Here is a 17,500-nt window from a genome sequence, read left to right on the forward strand (position 1 = left end):
TCTCTCTCTCTCTCTCTCTCTCTCTCTCTCCCTCTCTTTCTCTCTCTCTGAGCGGCGCACACCACGTCCATAACAACGTTTATTTTTTAAACTAGACCGGTGCCTGGCTGTAGAGCACCGAGTCGGTAACGATGGAAGTTGGAGATCCATGCCCCACCCCGGCTATGCAGTACCCGCTGTACCCGTGTCAGAGTACCCGTTCCACCCATCTGTCTGTGTCCCTTTTATGCCCATATATGGACATTTCTGTATCTGTCTCTCTGTGGATATGTATTCCTATATGTGGAGTTCTGTGTCAGGCATGCCCAAATACGGAGTGTTGTGATGTCAGAAGAGGCCAGCTCCATATATGGAGCCAGGGCAGGGGCCCTGTCCAGAGTCCGGGCCGAGGCATTTTGTGCCGGTTCTGGACCACCGTGGGTCCGACCGACTCGACACCGGGGACTGCACACCCTGCGGGGGTGTGGAACGCGTGTGTCGAAATTGAAGTCAGTGAGGCGAACGGTGCTCGAGTTACGTGCATTCTGTCCTTTCTCTTCCTTGATGTTTGCCTGGATGCCTGACACGTCCAGCACCTGGCCTAAATATAGGCATTGAGATGTGCACACAATCTTCTCTGTGAATCAATAAAAACACTCCCCAGTCAGTGTGACATCGTGTCCATATATGGAGATCGCTGATGTCATCATATTCCCAGCTAATGTTAACGTTCCTGGCTGACCATGCATGGCAGCACAGGCAAAGCAACCCTCCAACGCTCTGCCTCTTCCAACTCACAGAGAGCTCAAAGCAACCCTCCAAAGCTCTGCCTCGTCCAACTCACAGAGAGCTCAAACAACAATGCCATTGCTTCCCACTAACACAGGACCCACAGGGGAGCTGGCTTTCAGCAGCCCTCCTCCTCCTCCTCCTTGCGTTTGCAACGAGAACCACCTGCGCTGGGATCTCAGGCCCAGTCAGTTCCAACAGATGACCGACAAGCTCATCGCCAGGAGCAGGAAGGTGCACGACGCCGTGGGCTCCCTGGACCTGGGCAGCGTCACCTTGGACAACACCCTGAAGGCTCTGGCCCACGCCGAGACAGAGTACGCTGTCCAGAGGACCATGTTGACCTTCCCCTGGTACGTGGCACCCAGTCGGAGGGTGAGGCGTGCCAGCGCATTCGCACATGAGCAGCTGTCTGAGTTTGACGATGACATGAGCATGAGAAAGGACATCTACCAGAGGATAGTGGCTCTGGGGATGAAGGTGGACGAAGACGCTCTTACCACGGAGGATAAGCGACACATGGAGAGACTGCTTGGGGAAAGTATCAGGGAACTACAAGACAAGATGAAGCGCGTGGAGGTGGATGCAGACAGTCTTAATACTGAGGCACGCATAGAGACATATCTGGAGACAAACATGGAGGCAACAAGAAGAGGAATGCTTCTCCCCAAAGAGAAACAAAACCAGATGAAGTGCATTAATAACATGCTATTACTGGTAAATATCAAGAAATCTCCCATCTTGGTGCAGGGGACGCTACGCGCTCAGAAGAGTGCTTTGCTGGGCTTCAAAACCTACGCAGACTACGCCTTGAGGTGGAACATGGCAAAGTCTGCCACAACGGTCTCCATGTTCCTGGACGAGCTGGCCCTCAAGCTGGAGCCCAACACAGCACTTGACCACTGCAGGTCCACCAGAGCCAGCATTAACCAAAAGTCACAGGAGTATTTTCCAGTGGAGGTCGTGACCCGGGGTCTGCTGGACATCTGCCAGGACCTGCTGGGCGTGTCGTTCAGACGGGTGAACGGCGCCCCCGTGTGGCACCCCACAGTCACCGTGTACGGCGTCACCGACAGCGCCTCTGGGCAGACGCTGGGACAGTTCTACCTGGACCTGTTCGCCAGAAAGGGAAAGTTGGTTGAGCGGGATGTTGAGGGATGGTGCCCCCCCCTGCAGCCCAGCTGTCTGCTGCCTGACGGGAGCAGGCGGATGGCTATCGCCGCCTTGATTACCTACTTTAAGGGACCCACGGCCAACACCCCCTCCCTCCTGACGCATGACGACGTGGTGACCTACTTCCACGAGTTTGGTCACGTTATGCACCTCCTCTGTTCTCAGGCCGACTACGCCGTATTCAACACATTCGGCACGATGGACTGGGACTTTGTCGAGGTTCCGTCCCAGATGTTGGAGAACTGGGCCTGGGAGAAGGAACCACTGCAGAGGATATCCAAACACTACAGGACGGGAGCTCCGATTCCCGACGACCTGTTGAACGATCTCATAAACTCGCCACAGGGCCATGGGTGGACGACACGTCAAAGGATAGTCATAGCCAAATTTGACCATGCTCTTCACACCCAGACTGGTTTGGAACCGGCTGAGGTACATGCCAGACTTAACGAGGAGATGCTAAGAGTCCCTGGTTTTCAGGGGATCGACATACCAGCATACGATATCCTATCGAACCCCACTTTGGCACATGGATTTGATGCAAATTACTATATCTACCTGTGGGGAGAGGTGTTCTCCACGGACATGTTCCACAGCCGTTTCAAACAGGAAGGAGTCATGAACCCTGAGGTGGGTTTGGACTACAGGAAGTGCATCCTGGAGCCTGGTTCTTCTAAGGACCCCTATGAGATGCTGAAGGACTTCTTGGGCCGTGCTCCCAATCAGGAAGCCTTCCTCCTGAGCAAAAAGTGTGCATTCGACAAGTGGAACAATGTCACTAGGGCTGTCAAAAAAAATCGATTCGAGTTAGAATCGCGATTCTAATGCCGTCCGATTCAGAATCGATTCTCATTTTCCAAAAATCTTTTTTTTGTTTTTTTCCTTTTTTTTTCTTTTTCTTTTGCACAAATGTACCTGTACCTGACAGGTACATTTGTGCAAAAAAAAAAACATGCACAGGTACCACCTGTGCATGCAATGCATTATGGCCTGGGTTTCTGCATAGTGCATTTACTACCAGCTAAGCTAAGCCTGCCAATTGTATTTATTTTACACCTGTTTTAATACTAATGTATTGTTCTGGTATTGAGTGAGAAGAGATTTTGTAACTTTTGTACTGGTTCAAATTTGTGCAAGCTAAATAAATGAGACATGTTCTCACTCTTGGATTTAACCTTTGTGTGTTTAAATCATTCAGTTGATAAAACCTTTACAATTATACAAGCTTTTTACTAAATGTACTCTGCTTTCATGCCAGAAGACTGGAGTAGATAATGCTAAAATTCTATTTAATTGTTTTTAATAAAAATAAAAAACTGCTTTAGAATCGGAAAAAAATCTTTTTTGAATCGAGAATCGGAAAAATCTAAAAGATCGTTTTTAACTCATCGATTGCGCAAAACGCTCTAAAGCGTTTTATTAATCTCGAGCGCCGTCTGCGCATCACGCTCTAAAGCGTTTTATTGGTGTTTTTACTGTATACTGTACATCAACTTCTCTGACGCCCGGACAACACATAATGTAACACTGATCATCTCCAGAAAGATCCGCTGTGAGATCCGGGAGTTTAAAGCCCCCCACCTCCTGAAAAGAGGCCTGGTCTAACCACATTCCAGGCATGCCGTATCCATTACGACGTACTGGGGAGGCGGCATCGCCGTCCTGCACACGGCATAGACCAACGCAGATCAGGGGATCTAAAATGGAGCTACCCATTTTCTAGTGTGTGTGAAATTTGTGAATACACTCGATTACCCTTCCCCTCCTGTTTCTACATGGTTTCTCCCGAGGCATCTCTCCATCGCATTACAGTTTCTCCCCCCCCCCCACTCATTCACACAGATCCACTCGACACAGCCCTCTCTAATTCTTTCCAACGACAACTCACCGGTCTGCCGCCTCATTCTCGGAAATATAAACCCGTATATAAACCAAGAATAATCTCCAACGGTCGATCGCCATTTCACGCACACGGACAGGTATACGCGAAACGAATGACGTATTCTCGAAGGACCGCCATAGGAGAAGCAGTATACATCTGACCAACTGTCTTTTTTTCGCCGTCGCGTCAGCCATGTTTGGACAAAGAAGCAGTATACTAGGCTAGCAGATATCACACCGTGGAACCCCCCCCACACTGCGAGTTGCGATCGATCGTTTTGCAGTTTGCAATGCTACTCTCATTCTCGGAAAAAAGATTCTCGGCAGTTGATCACCATAATCGCCATAGCGCCTTCGCCAGCCAATTGCAGTGATAAGGCGTCTGGGACGTAATCGACCCGTTTGTAATGGATAACTAATACAATCCTAAGCTGCGGAAGCCATCGTGTTGTCTGTCATTTTGTCGAAATCACAGCCAGCCGGGCTACGCTTATCGCTCCTGTGGTTCATGTCCAGACATGTCGTGGAACCCCCCCCCCACTGCGAGTTGAGTCGCTCCTGTGGTTCATGTCCAGACATGTCAACCTCTCAAGTCACTGTTATGCTATCAAACGATCTGTTGATTTTGTTTACTGAGACAATGATCACATATGTGCATAGAATCATCATCATCATGACGTTATCATGACAGGCAGATATAAACATAAATAAATTATCATATACATACTACACACTGAATGAAAGCCCTAAATGTCTAATTTTAGGAGGAAAACAAATAAAATACACATATCCCATATACTGTTTGTCAATACTAGACTATTGAATCCATTTCATTTATAAAATTCTCTTTTTCAGAGAGAACTTTAGCCCATTCTGACCTGAGATCAGATTCATACGAGGTTTCCACTGGACACACACTGGTCTGATTAGAGAAAGCATGGACCTATAGAACTATTATTCACAAAATAAGGCATATAGCGACATGTACATACTATATACCGTATGAAACAGAAGACTCTCTGCTTTCATAAGAAAAAAACTAATACTGTAATAATAATAAAAATCACACCCATGTGAAGTGAGCAGTGCAATGTTGTGAAGTGAGCAGTGCAACATTGCACTGCTCACTTCACAGGGGTGTGATTTTCATTATTATTACAGTAGAAGTATTTTTCTTATGAAAGCAGAGAGTCTTCTGTTTCATACGGTATATAGTATGTACATGTCGCTATAGGCCTTATTTTGTGAATAATGGTTCTTCAGGTCCATGCATTTTCTGAAATCCTCTCTGGTGGGCGCAAGCTGCATTCAACAGCCAATTACTGACAAACTATACATGGGACCATGTGTATTTGTTTTCCTCCTAAAAGTAGACATTCAGGGCTTTCATTCAGTGTGTAGTATGTATATGATATTATTTGTGTTCATTTTTATATCTGTCTGTCAATGTCTGTCAACTTCAACCTTCCATATCTCTGCTGTTTTTTCAAAAGAGCAGCGTGCAGTGAAAAGCAGGTTTTAGAAAAAGGTCAATATCTCCAGAATGGAAGATGGTAGAATCATATTTTTTTTTTTAAATTGAAGTGGACTAGTTTGGCTTCCTTTTGATTTATGCAATGTGCGATGTGCTATAAGAGGCCCCTCGCTGTGGGCCCCTAAAAAGTTAAAAAGTCCAATGTTAATCGCTTAGCAGAAGCAATCCTGAGTAGAATTTCAAAAGTTAGCAATCAATGTGTTAAATCGAATCGTCATCCCAAGAATCGGAATCGAATCGAATCGTGGGACACCTAAAGATTCGCAGCCCTAAATGTCACGGTCCCAAAGTTTGTGTGTGTGTGTGTGTGTGTGCGCATGCGCCTGTGCATGCGTGTTCTAGAATATGTATCACGCCTGCTTCCCTTCCTCCAACGGAGCAGCAGGGCATGAGGTCAGCAGGTCAGTCTCTCTCACAAGTGCCCTGAATCCCACATCCACCCATTTTAGTTTCCTCCACCCATCTCTCTCTCTCTTCTCTCTCTTCTCTCTCTCTCTCTCTCTCTCTCTCTCTCTCCACATCTGCTTTTCCCTCGAGACCCATAGAGACACCCTTATGTGGTGCCTTTCTCTTACTCCACAACCCTCCCTCTCCCTCTCTCTCTCTCTCTCTCTCTCTCTCTCTCTCTGAGCGCATGCGTGGGCGTGAGTGAGTGTTTGCGAGTTGGTATAAGTGAGTTCTCTATCTTTCTTTTTTCTCTTCTGTTCTATATGTTTTTTGTTTTTGATTAATTGTTGTGTTTTTTCTAACGGTTGTTTAAGTGTAGCGGGGCTCACAACCAGGGCGCTATGCCCGTGGTTAGTGGCCATGAAGATTTTGAGAATCTGACACGCCGACATGCTATTAAAGTTGTCACTACGGCTGGCGTGTCAGCCGAAGAGGTTAGTTATGCTGTTGGAGAGGTGGTAGGATTTCAAAGTGTGAAATCAGCTTCTCGCATGAACGGTGGTATTGTTATCTTCCTGGACGGTGTGGATAAAGTTGAAAAAGTTGTCGAAAAGGGGATTGTTGTCCGCGACACATTCACACCTGTTCTTCCGCTGATTAGTCCAGCTAAAAAGATAATTATTTCAAATGCTCCTCCGTTCCTTAAGAATGAGGATTTGGCAAAAGAGTTGTCACGTTATGGGAAGTTGGTTTCCCCAGTTAAAATGGTTTTATTGGGGTGTAAATCGCCGCTGTTAAAACATGTTGTCTGTCACCGAAGGCAGGTCTATATGGTTTTGAAGGAAAGCGATTTGAACTTGACGTTCAGTTTCAAAGTCTGCGGCTTTAATTATACTGTGTTTGCCACTTCTGATAACATGAAATGCTTTGGTTGTGGAGTGGAGGGGCATTTAATTCGTTCTTGCCCCCGAGCCTCCTCTGCCGCGCCACCGGCCCCGGTGGCTGCTGCTGAGAGCAGTGGAGAGGGTGGCGCTGGCCCGTCTGGAACAAAAGACGCACAGAGCGCACCGGCACCGCAGCCTGAGTCTAACTCGCCCGTTGCGCAACATGTTACGGAGACAGAAAATGAAACGGAGGCAGTTGCGCAAGGGCCTAGTTCTGTGCAGGGGGATCAGAACGAGCAAAATGATCGAGAGGAAATTGGGGATAAAGGGGTAAAAGCAAAGTCCAGCGGGGTGTTACAGAAAAGCAAATTGACAAAGAAAAATGGGAATAAAGAGATTAACAAGCAGAGTCAGGCTGACGATGTGGTTAAAGAGGTGCTAACAGGTGAAAGTGTGTCTGCTGAAAAAAGCAGCGCAGGTTCATCAAACACACCAGTAGGCCAGTCAGGGGGAAAAAAGAAGTCTGCAGCTGCAGCAGTTGTTCAAAACATGGTTTTTGGCCAAATGTCTGTGGTTTCTGAGAAAGAAGACATTTTTGAGGATATGTGTTTAGCTAGTAAGCCCAACAAAAGGAAACATAATGAGAAAGAACAAACTGGTAATAAAGGTAAAAATTTGAAAGCAATGGAAAATATGTCAGCATCAGATGATGATGAATGTGAGTGGACTCCTTCACAAGAAGAGGCTTTGTCTCCCTCACAGGAAGCCCAAATTGAGTTTTATCCTATTGATAAAATTTCGAAATTTCTGTCGGACACGAAAGGGCTTAGGGGGGTAAAAATTGAAGATTTTTTCCCTGATTTGAGAGGTTTTGTCAGGTCTGTAGCACTGCTAGTCAAGCAAGATGGGGCTTTCACTGACCAAGAGATTTGGAGGCTTAAGAAAATGGTTACAAAAGTTAAAAAGGCAACTATGGAGGATGATGATGATTAAGTTGAGTTTGTTTTTCCACACATTTGTATGTGTGTTTTCTGTATTGTCAATTTTTTTCTTTTTGATGGGGGACTTTAAAATTGGTTCTTTAAACATTAATGGTGCAAGAAGTGATGCAAAAAGAGCTTCTCTTTATAAACTGATAGAGTTAAAAAGAATGGATGTAACGTTTATTCAAGAAACGCACAGTGATGTTATAAATGAAAATGATTGGAAAAAAGAGTGGCCTGGAGAGGTTATTCTAAGTCATAAAGTGTCTAACAGTGGTGGGGTTGGGGTGCTCTTTTCAAAGGGCTTTAGTCCCTATTCTTTTGAGGTGGAAGAAGTAATGTGTGGTTATATTTTAAAAGTGAAAGTTCAATATGAAAACGTGACAATGAATTTTATTAATGTTTATGCTCCAGTTTTGGCCATTGAAAGAATGAAATTTTTGGATATTTTGTGTAATACCATTCAAAACTGCAGTGACGATTTTTTGTTTTTGGCTGGTGATTTTAATTGCACAGAATTGGCGGCAAATGACAGAAATCACTTAGAGCCTCATCCTGCTTCTTCCGTTAGACTTAGGCGTATAATAGAGACTCATGAGTTGAAAGATGTGTGGAGGGGTTTTCATAGAAATGCTAAGCAGTACACATGGAGTCATACCAAGGAAAACGTTTTGTCTTTGGCTAGGCTTGATCGTTTTTATTGTTTTAAACAACATTTTGGTATTTTTAAAGATTGCAGAATTGTTCCTGTTGGTTTTTCTGATCATTGTCTTGTTCACTGCTCATGTTACATACAGAATATTAAGGTGCAAAGTGCGTATTGGCATTTTAATACGAGTCTTTTTCATGACAAATCTTTCGCAGAGGCTTTAGAACTTCTGTGGGTCTCACATAGGCATAATAAATCTAATTATTCCTCATTGCAACAATGGTGGGATATTGGTAAGACCCAGATTAAACACTTTTGTCAGCAGTATACTCGCAATGTTACTAGACATATTACCAGGTCTCTTCAAGACCTAGAGATTGAAGTGGTAGAGCTACAGAATTTGATAGATTCTACAGGAAACCAAGAGCAAAGTGAAGCTCTGAAATCTAAAAAGGCTGCGTTAGCCAACCTGCTGGGCCTCACAGCACAGGGAGCTCTGGTCCGGTCCAGGTTCATGAATGCATCTCACATGGACGCCCCCTCGCAGTTCTTCTTTGGTTTGGAGCGGAAGAATGGTCAGAAAAAGATCATTCACTCACTGCGAGCGGACAATGGTTCTACAATCACGGGCACTCCTGAGATTCGGAGGTATGCCACCTCCTTCTACAAAGAACTGTTTAAAGAGGAGTTTGTGGAGGATGCTGAACTCGCTGACTCGTTTCATGACGGACTTCCTCAGGTGAACAAGCGCGATAACGCAGTGTTGAACAGAGAACTGTCTGTGAATGAACTGTACACGGCTCTCATGAGCCTGGGAAACGGCAAAGCACCAGGCATTGATGGACTGCCTGTTGATTTCTACAAGTCGTTTTGGGAAGTGATTGGTGAAGATATGCTGGAGGTGTTTCGAGACAGTTTGAGCAAAGGACTGTTGCCACTGAGCTGCAGGAGGGCAGTTATTACCCTTCTGCCAAAAAAGGGAGATCTACAGGAGCTAAAGAACTGGAGACCTGTCTCTCTGCTGTGTGGGGACTACAAGATTCTCTCTAAGGCTCTGGCCTCCAGACTCAGAGAGGTGGTGAGTGAGGTCATTCATGTTGATCAGACTTACTGTGTGCCTGGCAGGTTAATAAGTGACAACATCACTTTAATTAGGCATGTTTTGGACGTCTCTAGCTCATTCGGCTTGGATACTGGTCTTATTTCCATAGATCAGATGAAGGCTTTTGACAGAGTCGAACGAGGGTACCTGTGGCAGACCCTAGGTGCCTTTGGGTTCAGCTCTGGATTTATTGCTAAGATCAAGGTATTGTATAGTGACATTGCGAGTATACTTAAAGTTAATGGTGGCTTGGCTGCGCCTTTTGAGGTAAAACGGGGGATAAGACAAGGATGCTCACTCTCAGGAATGTTGTACTCTCTCGCCATAGAGCCACTGCTTCATAAATTAAGGAGAGAACTTTCAGGTGTTCTTTTCCCTGGTTGCATGACAGCAGTCAAACTCTCGGCGTATGCAGATGATGTAATTGTGACAGTAAATACACAAAGGGACATTGATTGTTTGGAGAAAAATATTGATTTTTTTAATAAGCTCTCCTCAGCCAAAGTTAATTGGGCAAAGAGTGAGGCTGTAATGGTCGGGGATAAATTGAGAGATGATTTAAGATTACCAGAAGGGTTGATTTGGAAAAAAGGAGGTATAAAATATTTGGGTGTTTTTTTGGGTGAAGAGTCCATGTTAAAAAAGAACTGGGAGAAGGTTTTGGAAAAAATAGAAGGAAAGCTTAAAAAGTGGAAGTGGCTTTTGCCAAGCATGTCCTATAGAGGTAGAACACTTATAATTAATAATTTGGTGTCTTCTTCTTTGTGGCATAGATTAGTTTGTGTGGACCCTCCGCCAAAACTGCTTTCAAAAATCCAGGTTATTTTGGTAAATTTCTTTTGGGATAAGCTGCACTGGATTCCACAAGCTGTTCTCTTCCTTCCAAAGGAGGAGGGTGGACAAGGACTCATACATCTGCCTAGTAGAGGTGCTGCTTTCCGTCTACAGTTTGTTCAAAGACTGTTGTATGGACCTGAGGATTTGGTATGGAGACCACTTGCTCATGTCACTCTTCAACATTTTAATGGACTGGGCCTGGATAATTCACTGTTTCTAGTGGATTTTAAAACAATGATTTTCAAGGAGTTGCCGCTTTTCTACCGCGGAATATTCACGATCTGGAAACTGTTGTTGAAGGAGAGGCTGGAGGAAAACATCTCTTTGTTTTGGCTGTTAAAAGAACCTGTACTGCATGGAGAACGCTTGGGCACCCCCTGCTGGGCAGGTTCAGCGGTTGCAGAAGTGTTTCGCAGGGCTGGGATTATAACTTTGGGATCTGTTGTGGACATTGCTGGGCCTAACTTGGATAATGCTGCTGCTCTAGCATCTGAGTTAGGAGTGAGATCTGTGAGGAATGTAAATAAGCTGCTTGATCACTGGAAACATCAACTGACTGGACATGAATGCCTATTGCTGGAACAATATAGCAAAGGTTTGGTTGGGCCTCATAATGATGATTTCTTTCCAGGTCTTGGTATCTGTCCTGATTTTGGCAACTGTGCTGGGGTTTTCTTAAATGAAGAGAGTTCTAATGTCATAGATTTGATGGAGGCAAACGGCAAAACGCTATATGAGATGATGGTAAAATGCTTAAATAAGGATAAATTGCACAATCGGGTTGATACACCTTGGAGGGGTCATCTGCTTTTGGGGGAAGAGGTTAAACCTGAGTGGAGAAGTGTTTACAAGCCACCATTGACAAAAAAAGTAGCTGACTTACAGTGGAGAGTGTTACATGGTATAGTAGCTGTCAATGCTTTTATTTCTGTCATGAATCAGGATGTAACTGATAAATGTCCTTTCTGTCCTGGCAGGGAGACAGTGTTCCACAGTTTTGTGGAGTGTAAGCGCCTGGTGCCCTTGTTCAGGTTGCTGGAGAGGCTATTCAGTATGGTGGGAGAAGTTTTCTCCTTACAAATATTTATTTTGGGTTTTAAATACAGAATGGCTACAAAACAAAAGTCTCAACTCATGAATTTTATTCTGGGACAAGCAAAGATGGCTATCTATGTTAGTAGAAAAAGAAAAATTGACGACTCAGTGGACATTGATGTGGATTTATTGTTTAAAAGGATGGTGAAAGCGAGAATCATGATTGATTTTAATTTTTATAAAGCAATGAATGACATTGATAAATTTACGATGGTCTGGACATATGATGATTTTTTATGTTCCATAATGGACGAGCAACTTATTTTCTCTTTGGAAATGATGTGATTTTTTAAATACTTGTTGGAATGTGTTTTTATTTTTGTGAGACTTGTTGATTGATGAGAGTTTTGTTAAAATAAAGATTTTGTTAAAAGTCAAAGTCCCTCTCTCTCTCTCTCTCTCTCTCTCTCTCTCCCTCCCTCCCTCTCTCCCTCTCTCCCTCTCTCTCTCTCTCTCTCTCTCTCTCTGAGCGGCGCACACCACGTCCATAACAACGTTTATTTTTTAAACTAGACCGGTGCCTGGCTGTAGAGCACCGAGTCGGTAACGATGGAAGTTGGAGATCCTTGCCCCACCCCGGCTATGCAGTACCCGCTGTACCCGTGTCAGAGTACCCGTTCCACCCATCTGTCTGTGTCCCTTTTATGCCCATATATGGAGATTTCTGTATCTGTCTCTCTGTGGATATGTATTCCTATATGTGGAGTTCTGTGTCAGGCATGCCCAAATACGGAGTGTTGTGATGTCAGAAGAGGCCAGCTCCATATATGGAGCCAGGGCAGGGGCATTTTGTGCCGGTTCTGGACCACCGTGGGTCCGACCGACTCGACACCGGGGACTGCACACCCTGCGGGGGTGTGGAATGTGTGTGTCGAAATTGAAGTCAGTGAGGCGAAAGGTGCTCGAGTTACGTGCATTCTGTCCTTTCTCTTCCTTGATGTTTGCCTGGATGCCTGACACGTCCAGCACCTGGCCTAAATATAGGCATTGAGATGTGCACACAATCTTCTCTGTGAATCAATAAAAACACTCCCCAGTCAGTGTGACATCGTGTCCATATATGGAGATCGCTGATGTCATCATATTCCCAGCTAATGTTAACGTTCCTGGCTGACCATGCATGGCAGCACAGGCAAAGCAACCCTCCAACGCTCTGCCTCTTCCAACTCACAGAGAGCTCAAAGCAACCCTCCAAAGCTCTGCCTCGTCCAACTCACAGAGAGCTCAAACAACAATGCCATTGCTTCCCACTAACACAGGACCCACAGGGGAGCTGGCTTTCAGCAGCCCTCCTCCTCCTCCTCCTTGCGTTTGCAACGAGAACCACCTGCGCTGGGATCTCAGGCCCAGTCAGTTCCAACAGATGACCGACAAGCTCATCGCCAGGAGCAGGAAGGTGCACGACGCCGTGGGCTCCCTGGACCTGGGCAGCGTCACCTTGGACAACACCCTGAAGGCTCTGGCCCACGCCGAGACAGAGTACGCTGTCCAGAGGACCATGTTGACCTTCCCCTGGTACGTGGCACCCAGTCGGAGGGTGAGGCGTGCCAGCGCATTCGCACATGAGCAGCTGTCTGAGTTTGACGATGACATGAGCATGAGAAAGGACATCTACCAGAGGATAGTGGCTCTGGGGATGAAGGTGGACGAAGACGCTCTTACCACGGAGGATAAGCGACACATGGAGAGACTGCTTGGGGAAAGTATCAGGGAACTACAAGACAAGACGAAGCGCGTGGAGGTGGATGCAGACAGTCTTAATACAGAGGCACGCATAGAGACATATCTGGAGACAAACATGGAAGCAACAAGAAGAGGAATGCTTCTCCCCAAAGAGAAACAAAACCAGATAAAGTGCATTAATAACATGCTATTACCGGTAAATATCAAGAAATCTCCCATCTTGGTGCAGGGGACGCTACGCGCTCAGAAGAGTGCTTTGCTGGGCTTCAAAACCTACGCAGACTACGCCTTGAGGTGGAACATGGCAAAGTCTGCCAAAACGGTCTCCATGTTCCTGGACGAGCTGGCCCACAAGCTGGAGCCCAACACAGCACTTGACCACTGCAGGTCCACCAGAGCCAGCATTAACCAAAAGTCACAGGAGTATTTTCCAGTGGAGGTCGTGACCCGGGGTCTGCTGGACATCTGCCAGGACCTGCTGGGCGTGTCGTTCAGACGGGTGAACGGCGCCCCCGTGTGGCACCCCACAGTCACCGTGTACGGCATCACCGACAGCGCCTCTGGGCAGACGCTGGGACAGTTCTACCTGGACCTTTTCGCCAGAAAGGGAAAGTTGGTTGAGCGGGATGTTGAGGGATGGTGCCCCCCCCTGCAGCCCAGCTGTCTGCTGCCTGACGGGAGCAGGCGGATGGCTATCGCCGCCTTGATTACCTACTTTAAGGGACCCACGGCCAACACCCCCTCCCTCCTGACGCATGACGACGTGGTGACCTACTTCCGCGAGTTTGGTCACGTTATGCACCTCCTCTGTTCGCAGGCCGACTACGCCGTATTCAACACATTCGGCACGATGGACAGGGACTTTGTCGAGGTTCCGTCCCAGATGTTGGAGAACTGGGCCTGGGAGAAGGAACCACTGCAGAGGATATCCAAACACTACAGGACGGGAGCTCCGATTCCCGACGACCTGTTGAACGATCTCATAAACTCGCCACAGGGCCATGGGTGGACGACGCGTCAAAGTATAGTCATAGCCAAATTTGACCATGCTCTTCACACCCAGACTGGTTTGGAACCAGCTACGGTACATGCCAGACTTAACGAGGAGATGCTAAAAGTCCCTGGTTTTCAGGGGATCGACATACCAGCATACGATATCCTATCAAACCCCACTTTGGCACATAGCTTTGATGCAACTTCCTATACCTACCTGTGGGGAGAGGTGTTCTCCACGGACATGTTCCACAGCCGTTTCAAACAGGAAGGAGTCATGAACCCTGAGGTGGGTTTGGACTACAGGAAGTGCATCCTGGAGCCTGGTTCTTCTAAGGACCCCTATGAGATGCTGAAGGACTTCTTGGGCCGTGCTCCCAATCAGGAAGCCTTCCTCCTGAGCAAAAAGTGTGCATTCGACAAGTGGAACAATGTCACGGTCCCAAACCACCTGCGCTGGGATCTCAGGCCCAGTCAGTTCCAACAGATGACCGACATGCTCATCGCCAGGAGCAGGAAGGTGCACGACGCCGTGGGCTCCCTGGACCTGGGCAGCGTCACCTTGGACAACACCCTGAAGGCTCTGGCCCACGCCGAGACAGAGTCCGCTGTCCAGAGGACCATGTTGACCTTCCCCTGGTACGTGGCACCCAGTTGGAGGGTGAGGCATGCCAGCGCAGTCGCAGATGATCAGCTGTCTGAGTTTGACGACGACATGAGCATGAGAAAGGACATCTACCAGAGGATAGTGGCTCTGGGGATGAAGGTGGACGAAGACGCTCTTACCACGGAGGATAAGCGACACATGGAGAGACTGCTTGGGGAAAGTATCAGGGAACTACAAGACAAGATGAAGCGTGTGGAGGTGGATGCAGACAGTCTTAATACAGAGGCACGCATAGAGACATATCTGGAGACAAACATGGAGGCAAGAAGAAGAGGAATGCTTCTCCCCAAAGAGAAACAAAACCAGATAAAGTGCATTAATAACAAGCTATTAACGGTAAATATCAACAAATCTCCCATCTTATGCGCTCAGAAGAGTGCTTTGCTGGGCTTCAAAACCTACGCAGACTACGCCTTGAGGTGGAACATGGCAAAGTCTGCCACAACGGTCTCCACGTTCCTGGACGAGCTGGCCCACAAGCTGGAGCCCAACACAGCACTTGACCACTGCAGGTCCACCAGAGCCAGCATTAACCAAAAGTCACAGGAGTATTTTCCAGTGGAGGTCGTGACCCGGGGTCTGCTGGACATCTGCCAGGACCTGCTGGGCGTGTCGTTCAGACGGGTGAACGGCGCCCCCGTGTGGCACCCCACAGTCACCGTGTACGGCGTCACCGACAGCGCCTCTGGGCAGACGCTGGGACAGTTCTACCTGGACCTTTTCGCCAGAAAGGGAAAGATGGTTGAGTGGGATGTTGAGGGATGGTGCTTCCCCCTGCAGCCCAGCTGTCTGCTGCCTGACGGGAGCAGGCGGATGGCTATCGCCGCCTTGATTACCTACTTTAAGGGACCCACGGCCAACACCCCCTCCCTCCTGACGCATGACGACGTGGTGACCTACTTCCACGAGTTTGGTCACGTTATGCACCTCCTCTGTTCTCAGGCCGACTACGCCGTATTCAACATGTACTCAACGATGGACTGGGATTTCATCGAGGTTCCGTCCCAGATGTTGGAGAACTGGGCCTGGGAGAAGGAACCACTGCAGAGGATATCCAAACACTACAGGACGGGAGCTCCGATTCCCGACGACCTGTTGAACGATCTCATAAACTCGCCACAGGACCATGGGTGGACGACACGTCAAAGTATAGTCATAGCCAAATTTGACCATGCTCTTCACACCCAGACTGGTTTGGAACCGGCTGAGGTACATGCCAGACTTAACGAGGAGATGCTAAGAGTCCCTGGTTTTCAGGGGATCGACATACCAGCATACGATATCCTATCGAAGCCCACTTACGCACATAGCTTTGATGCAACTTCCTATATCTACCTGTGGGGAGAGGTGTTCTCCACGGACATGTTCCACAGCCGTTTCAAACAGGAAGGAGTCATGAACCCTGAGGTGGGTTTGGACTACAGGAAGTGCATCCTGGAGCCTGGTTCTTCTAAGGACCCCTATGAGATGCTGAAGGACTTCTTGGGCCGTGCTCCCAATCAGGAAGCCTTCCTCCTGAGCAAAAAGTGTGCATTCGACAAGTGGAACAATGTCACGGTCCCAAAGTTTGGGACACCGGCTAAAAAGAAACACGACAGGAAAGAATTAAAAGAAAACAAAGAAGAAACACAGCAGCTGATCCGGAGCTCTGAGCAAACCAGCTTCAAGACAAAGCCGTCACATGGCGGTGTCGCATGGCGGTGTCGCTCCACAAGACGTGACATGAACGGACGCTGGGCATGGTCGTGAACGGACGCGGGACACGATGTCACTGAAGTGGTGGCATTTTGATTGGGCCTTTTGTACTCTTTTCAGGAAAGAAGCCAAAAATGCACAGGGAAGACATATTTGAATTATAATCCCCACCTGAGGGTGCATTAGAGTAATGTTAACTCCACAGACGCATACAAAAATCACAGCATTCCATTCCTTTAAGTAAATGCATTTAGTTCCACTACGTTTATATAACATGTGCTGCGGGTTATAAATCACCCGGCTAGACCTACAAGCTTGAATGGGTTGACGTACCTCATCGCAGGGGGCGATCCTGTGGACCATGTCCTTCAGGCGAGACACCATCTTCTCCTCCCTGAAGTCCAACGGGAACGTCTCTGTCCACTCTCTGAGCAGCTGCAGGATCTTGGGTCCAAACTTACGCACCTTGACCTGTGGGGTTGGTTCACAATGATCAGACTTTAATACATTCACTGTATTTAAGTTGTTAACTTAAATACAGTGAGTATACGTACAGGTGTGTACAGTTTGCGTGCGTGCGACTCAATGTTATTATAGTAGCTTGTAGGTCTGCTACTTTTGAAAAACCGTGACATTACAGTACAACTCTTTGAATATATCTTCTTTCAGAATACATTTTGACGTCAGGCCTAAATGGGTTAATGCTGCATTCACATGGGGTCAGGCAGACGGAAAACACAAAGTCATTTCAGTGGACGGGAGCAGGACGGTAACGGCAGACGGCATCGCCGCTCAACGCTAAAATATCGTATCATTATATACCGTTCCATGCCGCTTGCCGTCGACCGCATGCAGGGCTCGAAATTAACGTTTTTACTTGGTAGCGCTTGTGCTACCAATTTCAAAATGAAGGAGCACCAGAAAAAAAATAGGAGCACCCACCAAAATCTAAGGAGCACCAATATGTAATCGATTTTTTACATTCATAAAAACAATAATATAACGTGTGGTTTACAAATAACATGAAATGACCAAAGTATAAAAATGCATGCCAGAATTTTACATGTATAGTGTCTGTCCCTCATCCATCCATCTCTTCAAAGAGACAGAGGCATCAAACATCTCCAGATGAGGACCCTCCAGTCTAGTCTACACTGATTCCGGCCAGT

General features: G+C 47.0%; 3 protein-coding genes across 5 annotated transcripts in view; 2 read left to right on the forward strand and 1 right to left on the reverse strand.

The window, feature by feature from the left end:
- The window catches only part of LOC310873619 (ras-GEF domain-containing family member 1C-like), a gene marked incomplete at its 3' end in the record, with an annotated part of 65,988 nt that overhangs the window by 17,242 nt on the left and 31,246 nt on the right, over nucleotides 1-17,500 (reverse strand). For all 3 annotated transcript variants that reach the window (XM_083786152.1, XM_083786151.1, XM_083786153.1), the window contains exon 4: nucleotides 16,665-16,802. In XM_083786152.1, the coding sequence (XP_083642278.1) occupies nucleotides 16,665-16,802 (138 nt within the window). The remainder of the gene's footprint in view (nucleotides 1-16,664; nucleotides 16,803-17,500) is intronic.
- On the forward strand, nucleotides 841-11,208 carry LOC310873297 (thimet oligopeptidase-like; the record flags this gene model as incomplete). The annotated part of the gene is made up of 3 exons (XM_083785644.1): nucleotides 841-2,690; nucleotides 8,617-9,337; nucleotides 11,176-11,208. The coding sequence occupies 3 exons, from the start codon at nucleotides 841-843 to the stop codon at nucleotides 11,206-11,208; spliced, it is 2,604 nt and encodes an 867-aa protein (XP_083641770.1).
- LOC310873300 (uncharacterized protein) lies at nucleotides 11,843-16,385 on the forward strand (the record flags this gene model as incomplete). Its single annotated transcript, XM_083785648.1, has 3 exons — nucleotides 11,843-11,903; nucleotides 12,553-14,897; nucleotides 15,009-16,385. 3 exons carry the CDS (start codon nucleotides 11,843-11,845, stop codon nucleotides 16,383-16,385), a joined length of 3,783 nt encoding a protein of 1,260 aa, XP_083641774.1.

The sequence above is a fragment of the Protomyctophum parallelum genome (assembly GCF_964188405.1).
Source record: "Protomyctophum parallelum genome assembly, chromosome: 16".
NCBI classification, from domain to species: Eukaryota; Metazoa; Chordata; class Actinopteri; order Myctophiformes; family Myctophidae; genus Protomyctophum; species Protomyctophum parallelum.